This window comes from Triturus cristatus, chromosome 3_2 (assembly GCF_964204655.1).
Source record: "Triturus cristatus chromosome 3_2, aTriCri1.1, whole genome shotgun sequence".
Classification (NCBI taxonomy): Eukaryota; Metazoa; Chordata; class Amphibia; order Caudata; family Salamandridae; genus Triturus; species Triturus cristatus.
In genome coordinates this window covers 455472993-455491226 of record NC_140584.1, presented here as the reverse complement: position 1 = coordinate 455491226, position 18234 = coordinate 455472993, and the positions used below count along the sequence as shown (strand labels likewise).

The following is an 18234-nucleotide window of genomic DNA, read 5'->3' as shown; positions in this document are numbered from 1 at the left end:
ACCATCTGCCACCACACCCTGTGCACATGCCTCCACAACTCAGGGATCTGAGGCAAAACCATGGACTGGATCACCTCCTTCCTCACCGGCAGAACCCAGAGAGTCTGCCTCCCCCGTTCCGATCCGAAGCCACCATGATCACCTGCAGCGTACCCCAAGGATCATCCCTCAGCCTGATCCTTTTTAACATCTACATGGCACCGCTCGCCAACATCGTCCGAGCACACCACCTCAACATTGTCTCGTATGCCGACAACACGCAACTGATCCTCTTCCTCAACAAAGACCCGGCCACCGTCAAATCCAACCTCCACAAGGGAATGAAGGCCGTCGCAGAGTGGATGAAGACCAGCCGCCTGAATCTGAACTCAGACAAAACGGAGGTCCTCATCCTCGGCTCCACCCCCTCTGCATGGGACGACTCCTGGTGGCCGACCTCGCTAGAAACTGCCCCAACACCCACAAACCACACACGCAATCTGGGGTTCATCCTGGACTCAACGCCCGCCATGACCCAGCAAGTCAACGCAGTTTTCTCCTCCTGCTTCAACACCCTCCAAATTCTCCGCAGGATGTATAGATGGATCCCCACCGAAACCAGGAGAACGGTCACCCAAGCACTCGTCAGCAGCAGACTGCACTACGGCAACGCCCTCTACGCAGGAACCACGACTACACTCCAGAAGAGACTCCAGCGCATACAGAACGCCTCTGCACGCCTCATCCTCGGACTCCCTCGCCAGAGCCACATCACCACCCACCTAAGAGACCTGCATTGGCTCCCGGTCAACAAGAGGATCACTTTCAAACTCCTAACCCACGCTCACAAAGCACTCCACAACGCCGGTCCAGCATACCTCAACGAACAACTGTCCATCTACACCCCGAACCACCAGCTGCGCTCCGCCGACTTCGCACTCGCTACCTTCCCACGCATCTGCCGAACGACCACCGGCGGCAGATCTTTCTCCCACCTCGCCGCAAAGACATGGAACACCCTCCCCACCCACCTGCGTCAGACCCAGGACCTGCTGACCTTCAGGAGACACCTCAAGACGTGGCTGTTCGACCAGTATCTGCCTCCCCCCCACCCCTTAGCGCCTTGAGACCCTCACGGGAGAGTAGCGCACTCTACAAATGTTTTGATTGATTGATTGATTGATTACAATTCCTTTGTGGTGTTCGTGTGCACCATGAGTGACTGGTAGGTACGTTTAGGAGGACTGTTGGCAAGCAGAGTAATTGTGGTAGATATTGGTTATTCTTCATTTTTATTTCTTCAAATCATTTGTGAACCTTTCTTGAACTTTATGTTCACACATTCAAAGCATATCTCATTTTAATGATTTGTATTATTTTATTTCAGAATCCCAGGATTTAAAGATATTGGATGCAGCAGAAACAATCAAAGTATTGGTGAATGAAAACGTTACTATACCATGCGAATTCGGCTCAGTAGTTTGGGATTTGAGATCAATAACAATTATCTGGTACTACAGACTGAAGGATGGAGAAAAAATAATATATCAATTCGATGGAGATAGGGGAGTACATATTACAACAAGACCTGGATCAACAATGTTAATAGAGGAAATCAAGAAAGGGAATGGAGCGCTACATCTTTCACGTATACAAATAAATGAAGAAGGGGAATACAAGTGTGTGGTCCTTGTTACTCCATCTAAAGCTGAAAGGAGATTTTTATTAGAAGTATCTGGTAAGCCACAAGCCTATCATCTAAATGGGCTTTATTAAGTTTTATTAAGTTGTGATGCATTTTGAATGGCAACGTTGAATTTCATTTCAGAAAATTGTTTTTACTACAGAAACACTTAAATACATGAGATCAGACTAGAATTAACGACGCTGCTTAACTCTCACTTTATGATACAATTTAAAGGTTAAAAGGAATGCTTCTGTTATGCCAATATTTAAAAATGTATTTTCGTCTCTAATTCTTTTTAGCTCGGCCTTGCAGTATTGTACTCTTAACTAATAAGCTATGCTACTTTACTCACTCAGTGTTGTTGCTTATGATCTAAACCTGTGTTCTTTGATTTATGTTATAGCTCCGTCGTACTACAAATTATCTATCTATCTATCTATCTATCTATCTATCTATCTATCTATCTATCTATCTATCTATCTATCTATCTATCTATCTATCTATCTATCTATCTATCTATCTATCTATCTATCTATCTATCTATCTATCTATCTATCTATCTATCTATCTATCTATCTATCTATCTATCTATCTATCTGTCTGTCTGTCTGTCTGTCTGTCTGTCTGTCTGTCTGTCTTCAGGAAAAGATTGGAGTGCAGGCCACCCAGAAAAGCAACCGGGGCTTTGCTAAGCAGGTTTCTCTACACCCCGCACCAATATTGATAAAAACTATTCCTCAGACACTTTGCCGTTGCAAAATAAAAACTCTTGCAGTATGCCAGATTCCAGTGTGACCTGCAATCTGTTTTTGTTGGAAATATATGTTGTATGTGTGTGCATATATACATATACACACACACACACACACACACATATATTCACATACACACATATACAGACACATATATACACACAAATATACATACATATTTCACTGAAAAAACAAAGGTTAAATTAACAGGTGAATTTCTGAGTGACAACATTAACGTTGGAAACTCAAATAACCACAGAAATTCACCAGCAGCGCTAACTATGACTTGTGCCTACGTCATCCACTGCTCATGATCTTGAATATTACATCACTCCTGACATATTTTATGAAATCAGAACCCAACTGTCCAAATATACAAATATCATTAAGCCTTAATTTGTCAAAAACTACAGAAAGGATTTACACCAAATCAAAAAAAGCACAATCTGCGAACCAAGATCTAGCTTCCTGCCAAATTTGGTGTAATTCAGTTCAGCAGTTTTTAAGGTAGAACTGTGTAAAGAAGTCTATGGAAAATGCATGGGGATTTAGGGGCATATCAGCAACAACCGGCGATAATTATCACTAAGCGCACTTAGCGCTTGGATAATTATCGCCGGCTAGCGTGGATTTTTATCGCTGAGATAGCGTGCTATTTGCAACGCTTATCTCAAAAGCGATAGAAATCCTAGCGCTAACTGCCAAACGTGTGATTATCGCTCGAAACCCAGCGATAATCCCACAAAGTTTGACGATAGCTTGCTGATAGGGCCTCACATACTTGCCATGATATCCACCTTCCATAGGATATCATGGCTAAGTCAGTTTCAAAGCAGGCGTAAGGAAAGTAGCGATAACAGAGGTTATCGCTACTTTTCCTGTCGCTATGCTGCTTTGCGTGAGGCTTGATAATAGGAGAAATGTCGCTTAGTGACATTTCTCCCGTTATCCTGGGGAGGAACGCCCACTTTGCATCTCATTAGAGATGCAAAGTTAGGCGTTAAGGGAAATAAGGCAAGGGCGTTAAGGGAGATAAGGCAAGGTTTCATGCGATATCGTGACCTTGCAGATAAGGCAATAAAATTATCGCCGCTTTTCGTCCGAAAACGGACGCAAAAGCGGCAATAATTTTTTAACGCCCGCTTGCTGATATGCCCCTTTGTGTTTTGGCCCCCCCTTTTTTTTCTCAGCCCCGGCTTGACAGATCTCTTAAAAACTTTCTATGCACAAACTTTCCAGAAAAGTGCTCTTTTGGCCTACTTTCGTGGAGATTCGTCAAACACTGCAGAAATTATAAGCAAAATGAAAAAGGCATTTCCTGACCCAACTATAACTATCCAGTGACAACCACCACTGGGTAATTATATTTATGTATTACCTACTGGCAGTGCCAGTAGGTAATTAGGACCTACTTTCCATAGGAAAAGTGCTTTTTGTTTTTCCAATAACTTTGGCACTGTTTGATGAACGTCCGTGAAATTTTCAGAATTAGTGCAACAGTTGGTTCAGCTGCTGCATCGAAAGTTTCAGGGTGATTCATCAAGTGGGGACAGAGAAAAAGTTAGGGATCCCAAGACTGAATTACACCACATTTGGCAGAAATGTAGCTGTTGGTCCAGAAAGCAACCTTTTTGTGAATTGGTGTAAATCTGTTCAGAGGTTTTAGAGTAATAAAAAAGGAAAACAAATTTGTATATATAGGGACGCGTCCCCTCTGCGAATCCTCCCGATCTCGTGCAGAGGTCTGGTTGTCTGCCAAAACTTCAACAAGGAAGTGCTGGCAGCTATCTTGGGACTGTCTCAAACAAAAGGTTTTAAAAAAGAAAAGGGAGCTGGGTAGGAATACACTGACCTCCTAGCCTTTATGCTGGGGCCCACCTGGGATCATGCCAGGGCAAAAAAGCATTTTTATAAACAAATTTGCTGCAAACTAGTGACAAAGTTGCGAATCTGCGGCAAAATGATATATCCAAAACAGGAGCTGTCTCCTGCGCTTGTTTTCAGTATAGGCCCTGGGTGGCCCAGGTCCTGGGGGCATGAGAGGATTTAAAAAATAAAGGAAGGGGGCACAGAGCCCTCCTCCTTGAGCTCTTTTTAGCCCCAGAGACCACCACCTCCCCGGAAGTTTATTTAAATTTAAGAGGGGGGCACCACCACTCCATTGGGCTCATTGAGTCCGGGGGCCACAACCTTCCCGTGACCAAATACATAATTAAAACTAAGAGTGGGGCCACATGGACCCATCCCTGGCCATATTCGGCCCCAGGGAGGTGGTGTCCTGTGGCAATTCCCATGCCAATTAAAGTGGAGCCAATAATGGCCTTGGGGCCCGCCACCCTATGTCCCAGGTTGCTCACCTGGGGACATAGCTGTTTGCTGTGACAGCTCCCACCAAGCGATAGCAAACAGTAACTCCACTCCCAGAAAGGAGGAGTTGTCAAACTGCTCCATGGTCCTGGAAACAGAGTTTTCATTTGTTTCCTTTCCTGCTGTACAGAGGCATGGAAATAGATGAGAGGTTTGATCCTGCACAGAGGCAGCTGCATGTTTAGCAGCTCCTTGCATGCAGGAGCAATGCCAGGGACCACAGGGGCATTGAGGCTGCCCTGCAGTCCCTAACACTGCACACTGGGTGTCTGAGTGGGCACAAGGGCACCCAAACGAGCAGAAAGAGGAAAAACAAAAGTCAGCATCTGGCAGAAAGCAGCAAAATAAAGGTCAAAGCGAGCAGAAAGAGGCAAAATAAGGGTCAGAAACTAGCAGAAATAGGCAAAATAAAGGTCAAAAATTAGCAGAAAGAGGAAAAATTAAGGTCAGCAGCGAGCAGAAAGAGGCAAAATAAAGGTCAGAAATTAGCAGAAAGAGGCAAAATAATGGGCAGCAGAAAGAAGCAAAAATAAAAGGCAGAAGTGGGCAGAAAAACTAGCAAAGGAGCAAGGCAGCAGAAGGTAGCCAGATGTGGGCAGGCTAGACAGGAGAACTGTAGCAGGGGCAGTGGGCACGAGGACCTGCTCCCCTACACTTACATATATCAACATAGCAAGTGCCCCAGCTGAAGATCCACTTCTGTAAAGGACAAATAATCCTGACCTCCTGGGCTTACAAAGGCAATGCAAGTGTGTTTCCTCAGCAATTCTACATTAAAAGACGATCTGAAATGCTTTGTGGAGGTGAGTGCATCGTTGATCTATCGGAGCGCAATCTGTAGTGACTGTGACAAGTGGGTTATATCTTGTTCTCGCCTGATGAGAGCAGAGGCCATGGTTCTCCATTTAAATTACTACGAGTATTCAAATGTCCAAATCACTTGGAAGCTACTCTCGTTTGGCCCAGCCTACCTTAGCAGTATGCATAGGTCTTCCTGCCGTTTGCCAGGATGAAGGACAGCTTAACAAGAAGCCCACCAGTGGGTTTCACGACGATTTCAGTGACACGTTCTTGATGCTGAGGAACATGAGGTAATCTCCACCACAAAAAGAAACACTTTCTTCATATAGTTAAGAAGAAGGACTCTTATTTGGTGGAGTACCTCTATGTACTCATATTGTCTTCTCTCTAGGAAGATTCATGTTATCACAAATTTCTGAATAAAAACGCACAAAGAGCAATCACATTGCCGAAACGCAAACAAGATCATTGGTGGCATTGACTCGTGCTTCATTACGCAGCTGCAGTGTAGAATTCGTAATGGACATCTGCGCAGGGAGGAATCACTTAGTAATTAAACACTAGAAAGTATTCCACTTGGGTAGATATTTTGTGCAAAACTGTGGACTCTTTTTGGATAAAGTGGCATGTGCTTTTGTGCTGTGGCCCAGTCACTGACACACACACACAGACACTTAGACACATACTAACACACTTGAACACTCACACACTCACTCACACACCCAGTGAGACACTCACACATGCACTCACTCACACACCCACTGAGACACTGATGCACTCACTCACACACCCACTCACACACCCAGTGAGACACTCACACATGCACTCACTCACACACCCACTGAGACACTGATGCACTCACTCACACACTCACTGTCAAGGTTACAGTTAGGAAATAAAATGTAAAAAACATGAGAAATTCATTAAAAAACCTAAAGGTTACAGGGGCTTTATAGTTGAGAAACAACCTTAAAAACTGTGGAAATTCACTAAAAAAGCCAAAGGTTACAGGGTTGTTATAGTTAGGCTCAGATTTCACTCTTACAAAACCACTGAAATCCAGCAGTTATTGTTACCTGAGCGAACTATTAACTCATGCCAGTGCAATGCAATGCTTATGACCTCAAATATTACATCACTGATGACATGCTCAGTGATGTCATTTGAGATGTCATCAGTGATGTTATCATCCACAGAGCCACTCACACACCTACTTACACCCCTATAAAACCTCTTATATACCCCCTCACACACCTGCACAGCCACTCACATACCCATTCAAGGACCCATATATTACTTATTCAGCCATACAGCCAGACACCCACTCACACACAGATACACACAGTCACATATCCACTCACATACTATATATGTTAAACTAATACTAAGGTACTACAAAAGTTAAATTACTATATTTAGTGTACTACTAAGTGATACTATTTCTGACATTCTTAAACGTTTAGAAACACTCGGATCATGACACTTCAAATAACAACACTGATGACATCTGTGATGCCACTGACCATGTCATAAGTGATGTAATATGTGAGGTCATAAGCAGTGCATTGCGGGGTGTAATTTATAGTTAGGCTCAGAATTCACTCATACAAAACCATAGAAATTCATCAGTTACTGTTACTTGAGCAAACTATAACGTCCTTGTAACCTTTGGTTTTGTCAGTGACTATATACACATATACAGGGACGTTACAGGTAGGCTGACATTTGGCTCATACAAAACCAGTGAAATTCAGCAGTTATAATCAGCTGAGATAATTATAACTTGTACCACCACAATGCACTGCTTATGACCTCGAATATGGCATGGACAGTGACATCACTGATGATATCTCAAATGACATCACTCATGACATCATCCAGTGAGTGTGTTTTCTAAAAGCTTATGAGTGTTAAACATATATACCAATGTGCTACAAAAGTTAAAAAAAAAATATCACTCATAAGTAGTAAAGAAAGTATACTGTTGTAACTTTTGAAGCATTCTTCTGACTACATTTGATGTTACATCATTATACACCATTATACCTGTTGCAGGGATTCTGCTCATACACAGAACTATGCGCAGGAAACCAGGACCTCAGTGAATTGCGGTGTACCAAAAACTCACCTCAGTACCCAGAACCCCTATCCAACCAGCATCAGTGTCTCATTCGCTCTTCATACCATATAGAAGCTACCAATGATTAGACAATCCAGAACATGCGACTTTAGAGTACTCTCAGGAATGGTGGGAATCAGAAATACCTGTTTGTTATTATTCTCATATCAGTCCACAAGCAGAGTATCAGTGACACGGTAAAGTTTTAAAATGTTTATTTTATAAACTACGTGTCCTAAGATGCAGTACTTTGGCTAACATAAGCAGGAAAATGATTAAAATTAAAACCATCAGCATTGTTAGAATACCATAGAAAATGAAGGGAGAAATCATATTACAAATGACAGTGGAATACAACCACCCTCCCTTCGCTAGTAAACTAGTATTATTAGACTAATCGAAGGTCTCTAGGTTTGAATGGGGAACCCCATTCCGTAAAGATCAGCTTAGGTGAATCACATCACAGGATCAGCTTTGCTCTGCGCCTGGAAAAGTTCTTCTCCAGAATGTGTGTCTAATGCATGCAAACTGCAATATTAAAGGCTCTCGACTTTCAGATATTTGCAGCTGTGTGCGTGTTATGGCTAGAGCGTGGGCCGATCAACCTGAACTCAAAAACATACATTGTTTGGTGTCTCAGACTGTTTCTGTACACAATGTTCAGACCAAGGTCGCAGTGCACGTCTAGGGATGTGAACAACAGACAGTTCTCATGTGAAGAAAAGGCAAGCAAGCAGTTTTCAAATAATAACATGTATCTGCAGCGTCGTGTGCAAAAGCAGCAAAAGTGGCAAGATGGCGTTTCTAACATCTAAGACGCTTATGCTAACATAACAATGTATGTATCTAAAACGCTGCCTCCACTACATACCACATGAGGATAGGCTTATGGCGTTATCTGAAGCTCTAAATAAAAGAACTGTGAAAAAGCCATCAACCAACGTGCTCACCAGCTTTGCAAGAGTTATCCTTAAATTCAACCATTTTACCTTCAATGGTAAACACTGTCTGCAGGTGCAAGGGACTTCCACGGGCACTTGGATGTCTCCATCCTATACAAATATCTTCATGAGCAAACTAGAGAACTAAATACTTGCTACTTCTAGCATCAAACCACTAGTTTGGCTTCGATACATTGATGACATATTTATTTATAATATGGAATGCCGGAAGTAGAACATTTGGGACAATTTACAGCTTATATCAACAGTACCCTTCCTATCATCAAATTCACCTTCAGCAATACTAAACGGAACCATCATCTCCCTTTTTTTGATGTGCTACTCGCCAATAATGAACAAAAAATATAACTGATCTGTACCACAAGCCTACAGATGCTCATTTGTATCTAAACTGAACTTCATGTCACCCACACCACACTAAACTCAGCATCATCTACAGCCAAGCACTAAGAATAAGACATTTCTGCAACAATTAGGACACCTGTAAAGACGATATGCAGGATCTTACTACATTATTTAAAAGGCAAGGCTACCCTCTGCATAGCATAAGAGCAACAAATTTGCAAGTCTTTGCAGTGACCAAGGGAAGCACTTATTTGGAATACCAACAGCAGAAACAAAAGTGACAGAACTCCATTTGTGGTTTACTATCATCCATCAGCTCCCAACTCAGAAATATAATGCTAAAAACATTTGCTTTACTGTCCTTTTGTGAAAAATTGCAAAAGGTTTTTCAAAAACCGCCAGTCATTGCTCACCGAGGAGCTCCCAATTTACAATCACTTATTGTGAGAGCGTAACAAATGTAGAGATTCATTGCTGTGACTTTAAAAGGTGCATCACGTGTGAATACCTTTTACAAACATCATCAGTATCATCATGTAATAAACTAGGTCATAAGCAATGCATTTTGGGGGCATGAGTTATAGTTAGTTAAGGTAACTATAACTTCTGAATTTCACTGGTTTTGTATGAGTGGAATCTGAGCCTAACTATAACGTCCCTGTAACCTGTGTTTTTGTGTGAATTTCTTAGTTTGTTAATGTTATTTCCTATCTGTAATGTCCCTGTAAGATTTCGTTTTTTAAGTGAATATCTAAAGTTTTGGGAAATGTATTTCCTAAATGTAACCACTAACCTTTGACAGTAAGTGAGTGCATGAGCGTCTCAGCAAGTCTGTGAGTGAGTATGTGAGTCTCTGAGTGTGTCTGTGAGTCAGTGTGAGAGTATCTGAGTGGGTCTGTGAGCGGGTGTATGAGTGTCTGATTGCTCTCTGTTTTGCCTTTTTCTGCACTGATTTGCCTTTTCTGCTTGTTTTCTGCTCTCTGTTATACCTCTTTCTGCTAGTTTCTGAGCTTTATTCTGCCCCCTTCTGAGCTTTCTTCTGCCTCTTTCTGCTCTCTGAGACTGGTTGTCCTCTTAGTTTCTACTTGAGTGTCAGGAAAATCTCTCATCCTTTTGAGGAGCATCTATTTGATTGGTGCAGTTCTAGTAGCTAGGTTGTTCTGCCACTTTCACACCTGGAGAGAGTAAAAGGTATTTGCTAGGCAGTGGTGGTTTCTAATCTGTTTTCCTACGTTCAGATCCTTTCATGGCATAAAATACAAGTTACTTACCTTTCATAATGCCTTATCCAGTAGACTGACATCTGACAGATGTTCAGGACTAGGACTCCACAAGCTAGAGCAGTGGTCACAGCTTTAGCTCTGGTGGGGTAAGCCTGCAAACCTTCAGTGGGTGTCTTCTTGGCCAATGCTTAACAGATTTTGATGCATAGTACCAACCATATGGAGATGGAACAAATTAGTGCAAAAGAGAACCAACAAGCCCAACAGAGTAGATAATACTCCTGGATTTCTTTGGTATGCTCAATGTAGAACAATAATGCTCTGTTTGAATCAAGGCAGTGGAGTCTCTTTCCTCTTCCTTGGATGGGTGAGGTGGAACAGAAAGTTGGCAGAGTGATGCTCTGGCTGACGTTAAATGTGGCACAACCTTAGAGAGGAAGGTGGAACAGGTCTGAAGGACTAGTTTGACCAGAAAGAAGGATTACTGAGGGTTGCATGAGAGTGCCTGCATTTTGCTAACCCTCCTTGCAGATGTAATGGCCACAAGAAAGATCATTTTGTTGGTGATCAATCTGAGAGGGCAGTTGTGCACAGGCTCAAAACACATCAAAAGTGTCAGGAATAAGTTAAGGTCCCATTGGGGCATAATGAAAGGCGTAGGGGGAAACGTGTTGTAAACCTGTCAGGAATAGTGTCACAACGGGTGGCATCAATTGGGAGCATTGATGCGGCAAACACAAGAATGCTGAGATGCCTAAAAGGTAACCTTTAACTGTGCCCAGAGAAGGCCTAGCAGGGCAAGGGACAATCTTATCCTAAATTCTTTTGTTTGCATTAGGACAAAGCGTCAATCAATTTGGCAGCACACCAAGCTATGAATTTGTATATGCCTACAGATAGGACACTCTTAGTAGCCAGGCGTCCCTCAACAAACATGACTTTGGGAGGCATATCGAATAACGCCAGCTGTCGCAGTTCAATCTTGACACATGTGGGTGGAGAGTGTGCAAGTTTGGTGGCAGATTCCTTCCCTGTTGCTGTGACAGGATATCCTCCTGAAGAGGCAGCCGAATTGAACAACCAAGACTCATCCTTAGGAGTTGGGGATACCATACTCTCTATGCTCAGTCCCGGGCTACTGAGATGACTTGGGTCCTGCTGTCCTCTTCTTCATGAAAACTCAGGGCAGGAGTGGTATCGGCATGAAGGTGTACAGGAATCCCAACCCAACTCAAGATGAAATACATCTCCTAATGAGAGCGCCTTGAAAACTCCACCACGCAAAAGTGCTGACAGTGCGTGTTCTCTGTGGTGGCAAATAGCATCTTCACCTGGAGGTGGTGCAAGGTCTCTTCCACAAGTGGGGGAGCCTTGGTTAGATGTATTTGTGATCCCTCCAGGCACCTCTGTCTGAGCTTGTCAAAGAGCACGGCTGGAGCTGAACAACCAGGAAAATGTCCTGGTGCTCCAGCAAGTTTCAGAGGTTCAGAGCGGTACAGGGTCCACAACCCCACCTTGTCCTGCTTGCTGCAATACAACATGGTGGCAGAGTTGTCCGTGAACACCTGAACAAGCCTCCCTCTTATGGATGGTATGAAAGCTGTCAGTGCCAGACAGATCTCTCTCAGCTCCAACAAACTGGTCTCCAGCAGAGTTCAAGCTTCACATCACAGTCCTCTGATGGTCATCTCTACCAGATGACTGCCCCCGACCAGAAGTGATGCATTTGTAACCAGTGTGAGATTCTGGTGAGGAAGGTACAGGGGTGTGCCACTGGTCCAATTGAGTTCATGAGTCACTACTGCAGGTCTTGTGCAGTGCCCTGCAATATCAGAAACAGGTTGGAGAGATTCCACTGATGCTGCACCCACTGGGGCTTCAGGTCCCATTGTAGAGCCTGCATATGCCAGCGGACATTTTTTATCAGTAGGATCCAGAAGGTCATGAGGCCCAGCAGTCTCATCTCAAAGTCAGTCTCACAAAAATGCAGGATAGAGGCTGGAACATTGGTATCATAACCTAACTTTCCTGGAATTGCCATTCCAGCGGATAGGCCCGAAATTGGAGCGTGTCCAGAATGGCACAGATGAAAGGAGCATCTGAGAGGGAGTGAAGCGAATCTTCGTTATGTTGACGGAAAACCTCAGTGAATGCAGGAAGTCCGCTGTAGTCTGGAGGTGGGAGATGACTGGCTGGTGTGAGCCTGCCATAAAGAGCCAGTCATCAAGGTAGGGGAAGCCTGGAACACCTAACCTCCACCAAGGTGATGGTGGTGGTTGCAGCCCATCATAGGGAGCTGGTGAGGCCAAAGGGGAGCACAGTGTTCTACTGTGAGCCGCACAGGAATAGGGATATGCAAATAGGCACCCTTCATGTCCAACACTACTAGCCAGTTTTTGCGATACAGGGCTTAAAGACTTTGAGCCAATGTGAGCATTTTAGGCATCTCTTTCTGGAGGAAGTAATTAGGAGGGTTCAGGTATAAGAAGGGGCAGAGGCCTATGTTATTCTTGCTATTTTCTGGTACAGAAGAAAGACAACCATGCACTCTCTCTGGCATGGGCACCCTCTCAATGGCCCTCTTGCCAAGATGGCCTGTATTTCCTCGTGAAGAAAAGCGAGATGGTCCTCCATCAAACATTTCTGGGGTGGCGGCAAGGGTTGGGGGTGTCCTCAATTGATAGTGCAGAAGGGGTATGTATGACCTATCTGGAGCACCCACCAGTTAGATGTGATACTGGATCATTGGGACAGATGATGTCTAATCATACCCCAGGATACATGTGCCTTTTCGAGGGTACATTAAAATGATTTTGAGGCGGAGGACTAAGCAGCTCACTGAGCATGATTTCTGCGTCATCTTGGGGCTCCACAGCTACTTCTTCAAATGGACTTTGGGCAGCGTTTGTACTGGGTAGGGCTGATACTGTGGACAACCAAAATTTGTGCCGCCGTGGCTGCGGTAGGAACAAAAGGATTGCTGTAGAGGCTTATAAATCGGGCAGTGACCCTGCTCTCATGAAAACGGTCTGTGTGAAGGCCGACGTGGAGTTCGAACAGGAAGGGCCAATCGAAAGGCATGTCATTAAATGATGACTGAACATTACCCAAGAACCCAGTGGACCCTAACCAAAAGCGCCACTGTCGAGCCCATGGCACTACCAAGGAAGTCCGTGGTGTCCAGTCTACATCATATGTAAAACTTATCTGTATTACTGCCATCTAGTAAAACCTGTTTGTGGATGGCGCAGCCCTTCTCAAGCAGCATGAGAAGCAGCTGCACAACAGAATCCCACAAAGCATGGGAATAGCAGTCCAAGAGGCATGTAGGGTTCACTGTGCGCAGTGCTAGGCTGGTAAAGGAAAAGATGCACTTCCTTAAGGTATACAGCCTCTTGGATTCCCTATCCACTGGTGTGGTAGGGAACGCACTTGGGTTGAGTTTTGCTATGGATACCTGTCTGGGGAGGGGTGCTTGGAAAGGAAAGCTGGGTCCCCTGGGGCAGGACCATGTGGTCAGACAACAATGCGGTTTACAGGAGCCCCTATACAGGGTTTAGCCCAGGCCCTTAGGATCGTCTCTGTGAGGGTTTCATTAAAAGGCAGTAATGGTTTTGGGGCACCTGCCCCTGCCTGAAGCACCTTGGTTAAGACCTTTGATTGTTCTCGATGGTGGGGAGCTGAAGGTCAAGGGCCTCCTCAGTTTTGTGCATCACTTTGGTGAATGATGCACTTTCCTCCAAGGCTTGGTTTGGAGGGGACAACATGCCAGTGTCTTGTGAGGTGACAAGGCCACTGCTGGCATCACCCAGTTCCTCATACCCAGTGTCCTCATCAGCAGAGTCCTTCTCCAAAGAACCATACACCTTCACCTTATTGCCCCCGTTGGGGTCATAGGATGATTCGAGTGGAGGAAGGACCAGGGGTTGACTGGGACGGGGTGACGAAAACATTGAAAAAGCACGAGGAAGATATTGTGCTGGAAGACCTTAAGTGAACCACATGAGAGAGGTGGAAAGAGTGCGTGAGAGAGCCAGAAAGAGTGGGTGGTGAGAGATGGCATGAGAGAGAGCGAGAGAGGGATGAGTGGGAGGGGCACCCAGCGGGCAGAGGGGAAAGGTGGACTAGTGTACAGCCCAATGAGGTACAGGAAGGCAGCATGTGCGAGCAGGCAGTATTGCAAGGAGATAGGGAGTGAGGGAGAGATGAGAGGGGGCTTTGGGATTGAGCGATGAGAGGGGGTAGTGGGAGTGTGAGACAGATAGAGAGATGAGAAGGGCAGTGAGTGTGTTGTGGAGAGATTGGGTTGGTTGAAGTGCGAGGGAAGATGGGTTGAATTGGAATTGTTTGTAGTGGAATTGTGTGGCATGAAATTGTGTGGTGTGGAGTTGTGCAGTGGAAATATGTGGCATGGAGAGTGGTAGCATTATATGGATAGTAATTAAATAGTATTAAGTGTAATGGAATGATGTATCATTAGATTGTGAATTATGGAGATAATTTTGTGGGATGGTGTTGTGTATTGGCAAGTTGTGGAGTTGAATTATGTGGTGTGCTGTGAAATTTTGTAGAATGATGTGGAAAACTGTGTTGTGGATTGCAAGTATGCAGTATGTACATTGGCTGAAATACCTTTTGCATAGTGTGCTTTTTCCCTAAATTATGCATTTTACATATCTGAAGTCTGTGCTGTTGTTTACTCATAGGAGTTTGTGCTGGAGGATGTACAGCGAGTACAATTCCTAGGCTAGGCACTACTGGCTAACTTTTGTACCATCGTGGGAGGCTGAACATTATGCAGAACATCAATAATCATTGAGAGGACAAAGAAGACTTCAAGTGGGATTACTCCACTTTCAAAAATGTATACTAGAATCCTGAAATGTGTTTCCAAAGAGTGGCATAGATGTTTACCTAATCTGCTCTACATATGTAGGTGTGTCCAGTGCTCAACCCTGTCCCATTGGCACACAATGTGTGTAGAGGCAGGGTAGTTGAAAATCAGACACACACCCAGTGTAATGCAGGGAAGGGCCAAGGGACGCTTGCTGACACACATCTAGTGCTTGTAAGTATATCGGCAGTGTGCACCCACCTACTGTATGCAACTCCTGTGGCTGTATGTATACTCCCAAACAGTGCAGTGTTGGGATGGCGTACACTCAGGCACCTTCCTATGAACAAAACGTAGTCAGTACACACTGACTGACGCACACCTGCTGTTTGTAATTTTTTGGACTGTCTACAGACACCTACTGTGAACAAATCAGTGTACTCTTTCTAATATACACCCTAGAAGGAGGTTTAAGGAACCACAAGGATTACTAGTGTCTCAATTGTTTATTGGTAAATATCCCACTAAAACACTTTTTCCAGCACATCGTAAGTAGTTCAAGCTATGGAGAAATGGCTACATAGACAGATTAAACGCGTGCACTCATAATATATTTACGTGCACTGGTTAACACATGCTGCGGGCAGCTTCTGGGCGCACACTGTGAGACGAGTAGCTAAGGATCGATTTCGTGCTCACTGCATTAATGCATCGTTTGTAGTTATCTGTGTTGGACCGTATGGTCACAGATTCGAATCTCAGTGGTTCCACTCAGTATGTTATCCTTCTGAAGTCGAAAAATTAAGTACCATGGAGTTGGGTGTCACTAAACAAGACACCCAGCGCCAACATACCAGTGCAGAATGCTGCTTTACAAGTTCATATAATGTATGAAGCTGCTTGTGTTTTTTAGTGCATGCGTTGTGTGATAATTGCTTTAGAACACTATCCGCGCACTGGTTATGTATTCACAGTTATCTCAGTGTGTTGAGGGCTTGCTAGCTCTATAAAACCACTGGGCTTAGCGCTGAGGAAGTAACCTTTCAATACACAGCTGGACGGTTCCAAATTGTGACTGCATGCCTTTGCGTGCCAGTTTTTTGGTGCAGTTGAGTATATTTCTGTTTTTCATTGTCTGCGTTAGTCTGGTAATCTGTGAGCGTGCATCCGATGTTTGTGCACACAGAGTGCAGTCAAATATCCTTTTGATGAAGATTGTTTGCGTTCTTAAATATACACAGTGTTGTATAGGGGTGTCAAAGAGTACAGTGACATGTACAGTTTAGTCACGCTCCATCCGCCCCCAAATAAAATGCAAACCCGTACCCCCTTCTCTCAGCTGCACAGACTTTTCACAGAAGCACTCTAAACAGAAGCCCTGCCTCCTGCCGCTCTATCGGCTGCAATAATTAGCATGTTCAGTGTAATTATAAAGGAGAGTTATATGCAAATCATTATGCAAGTGCACTGATATACATTGTATTAGGGGAGGCAGCTTTCTAAGAGTGCTTTGTGTGTACCATTTCTTTGAGGTTGGTAATGCTTTGCCGCTACCTCAAGTGGTCACCCTGGCAGGAAACATCCGGCACTGTGGGTGTACCTGCCAATGATTGTTGGGTTTGCGCACAGTCACGATGCCTGTATACACTGGGTGTGCGAATATGATGGTTCATACAGTCATGAAACTCGCACAAATCAACTTGTGCTTGTGAGTTGACACCTCTCCAGGCCTCTGTGCATACTGTATGTATAACACAATGTGTGTGTACCTGTCATTGCTGGGCACACTGGGTGCTTGCTATATAAAACTGCAGTAAACGCTACTCCATCATGGTTTTACATTTGTTGGTTGGCCTGCTGGGGTTGCCTTCCGTCCTGGCTAATCTTGCTTGTAGGAGCGTGCGCAAAGCTCTGGCCCTCTGTGTGAACTGACCTGCACCAAAACTGACTCAGTGTCGCTGTTAGTTGTCCTAGTCCCCCACAGATGCAGGGGCACAGCCGGCTAGGGCACGCTTTTACTGCCAGTGTTGTGTGTGCTGCATGATCACGCCTCCTACAGGTGAGAAACAGGGCTTTTAGTGGGCCGGGTCCTGCCGGTGCTCTGCACTGGCAGTTCTATAAAGCAGTTGCCAAACCGGGTCTCTATCAGGCTCTCCATTTTTGCCCTCGGGGTGAAAAAACAAATCTTACCTCTGCAGCAATGCTACTCAGCACTGCTTTTGAGGTAACTTCAGGGAGACTCGTTATAGTTCTTTCAGTCTCATCATTTCAGAACGGAAGCATTTTCAATGTTATATACAAGGAAGCCGTAGTTGTTGATGATTTATCTTACACAAACAACAACCATTGGCAAAGCCAATAGCCCTGGCTTGCTGTAGGTGTAATGTTACTTGCTTTATCAGTATTATATATCTGTATGCATGACAGAAGCAGCAAAATACAAGTTGTCGTACACGACCACCAGCAAGGCTCCGTTTAATGGCGCTGTGCGTCTTAATCTCCACGTCTGTCCAGCTGCAGGGTTGACTGTGGCATTGCAACCAGAACTGCAGAACTTGGAATTTCAGAACCATGATTGAATCTCGGCGTGCTCAAAATCCTGTGATTCTGGGCACATCACTTCTCCCCGTGCCTCAAAACATGAATGTGATCTTTTGTAATTTAACCGGTGCTCATGCACAGTGATCCAATATCTTTGTGTGGAGTTCGCACTATATAAAACTGCAATAAACGCTACTCCATCATGGTTTTACATTTGTATTCATCTTGTTACTTAGAGTAGTCAAGCGAAATGCTGCGCATGGGCGACCTGCTGTGCCACTTGAGTGGGCTCCTCGGGTGTCTCTCCTGGCCCCAACTGCATGAAAAACCTCTTGTGTGCCTGCTCAAGTAGCCGCTCTTCCTCACACTTTTCAGGTTACTACTGCTGCACTTTGACTCCAGGGAGCCCTTCAGCTGCATGCAGCAGATCGTCGCTGCCCCCGCTGCTACCCCACTGCTGGGGTCTTTAATGGTGCACTCGTGTGTGCCCCCGACCGAGGCTAACAGAGGGCACCTTGCCCCCAGCACTGCAGCGGTTCATATTCCTCGAAAGCGTTTGCCTCGAGGTTAACTGCAAATGTGAAGCACTCTTAAAAATGTCACTACGCAGCACGCTGTTTATTT

The 18234-nt window shown here is 44.6% G+C and overlaps 1 protein-coding gene across 1 annotated transcript in view; it reads left to right on the top strand.

Moving 5' to 3' along the window:
- The window catches only part of LOC146857530 (uncharacterized), a 700718-nt gene that overhangs the window by 220461 nt on the left and 462023 nt on the right, over positions 1–18234 (top strand). Inside the window, exon 2 of the mRNA XM_085648074.1 lies at positions 1367–1717. Coding sequence (XP_085504200.1) covers positions 1367–1717 — 351 coding nt within the window. The remainder of the gene's footprint in view (positions 1–1366; positions 1718–18234) is intronic.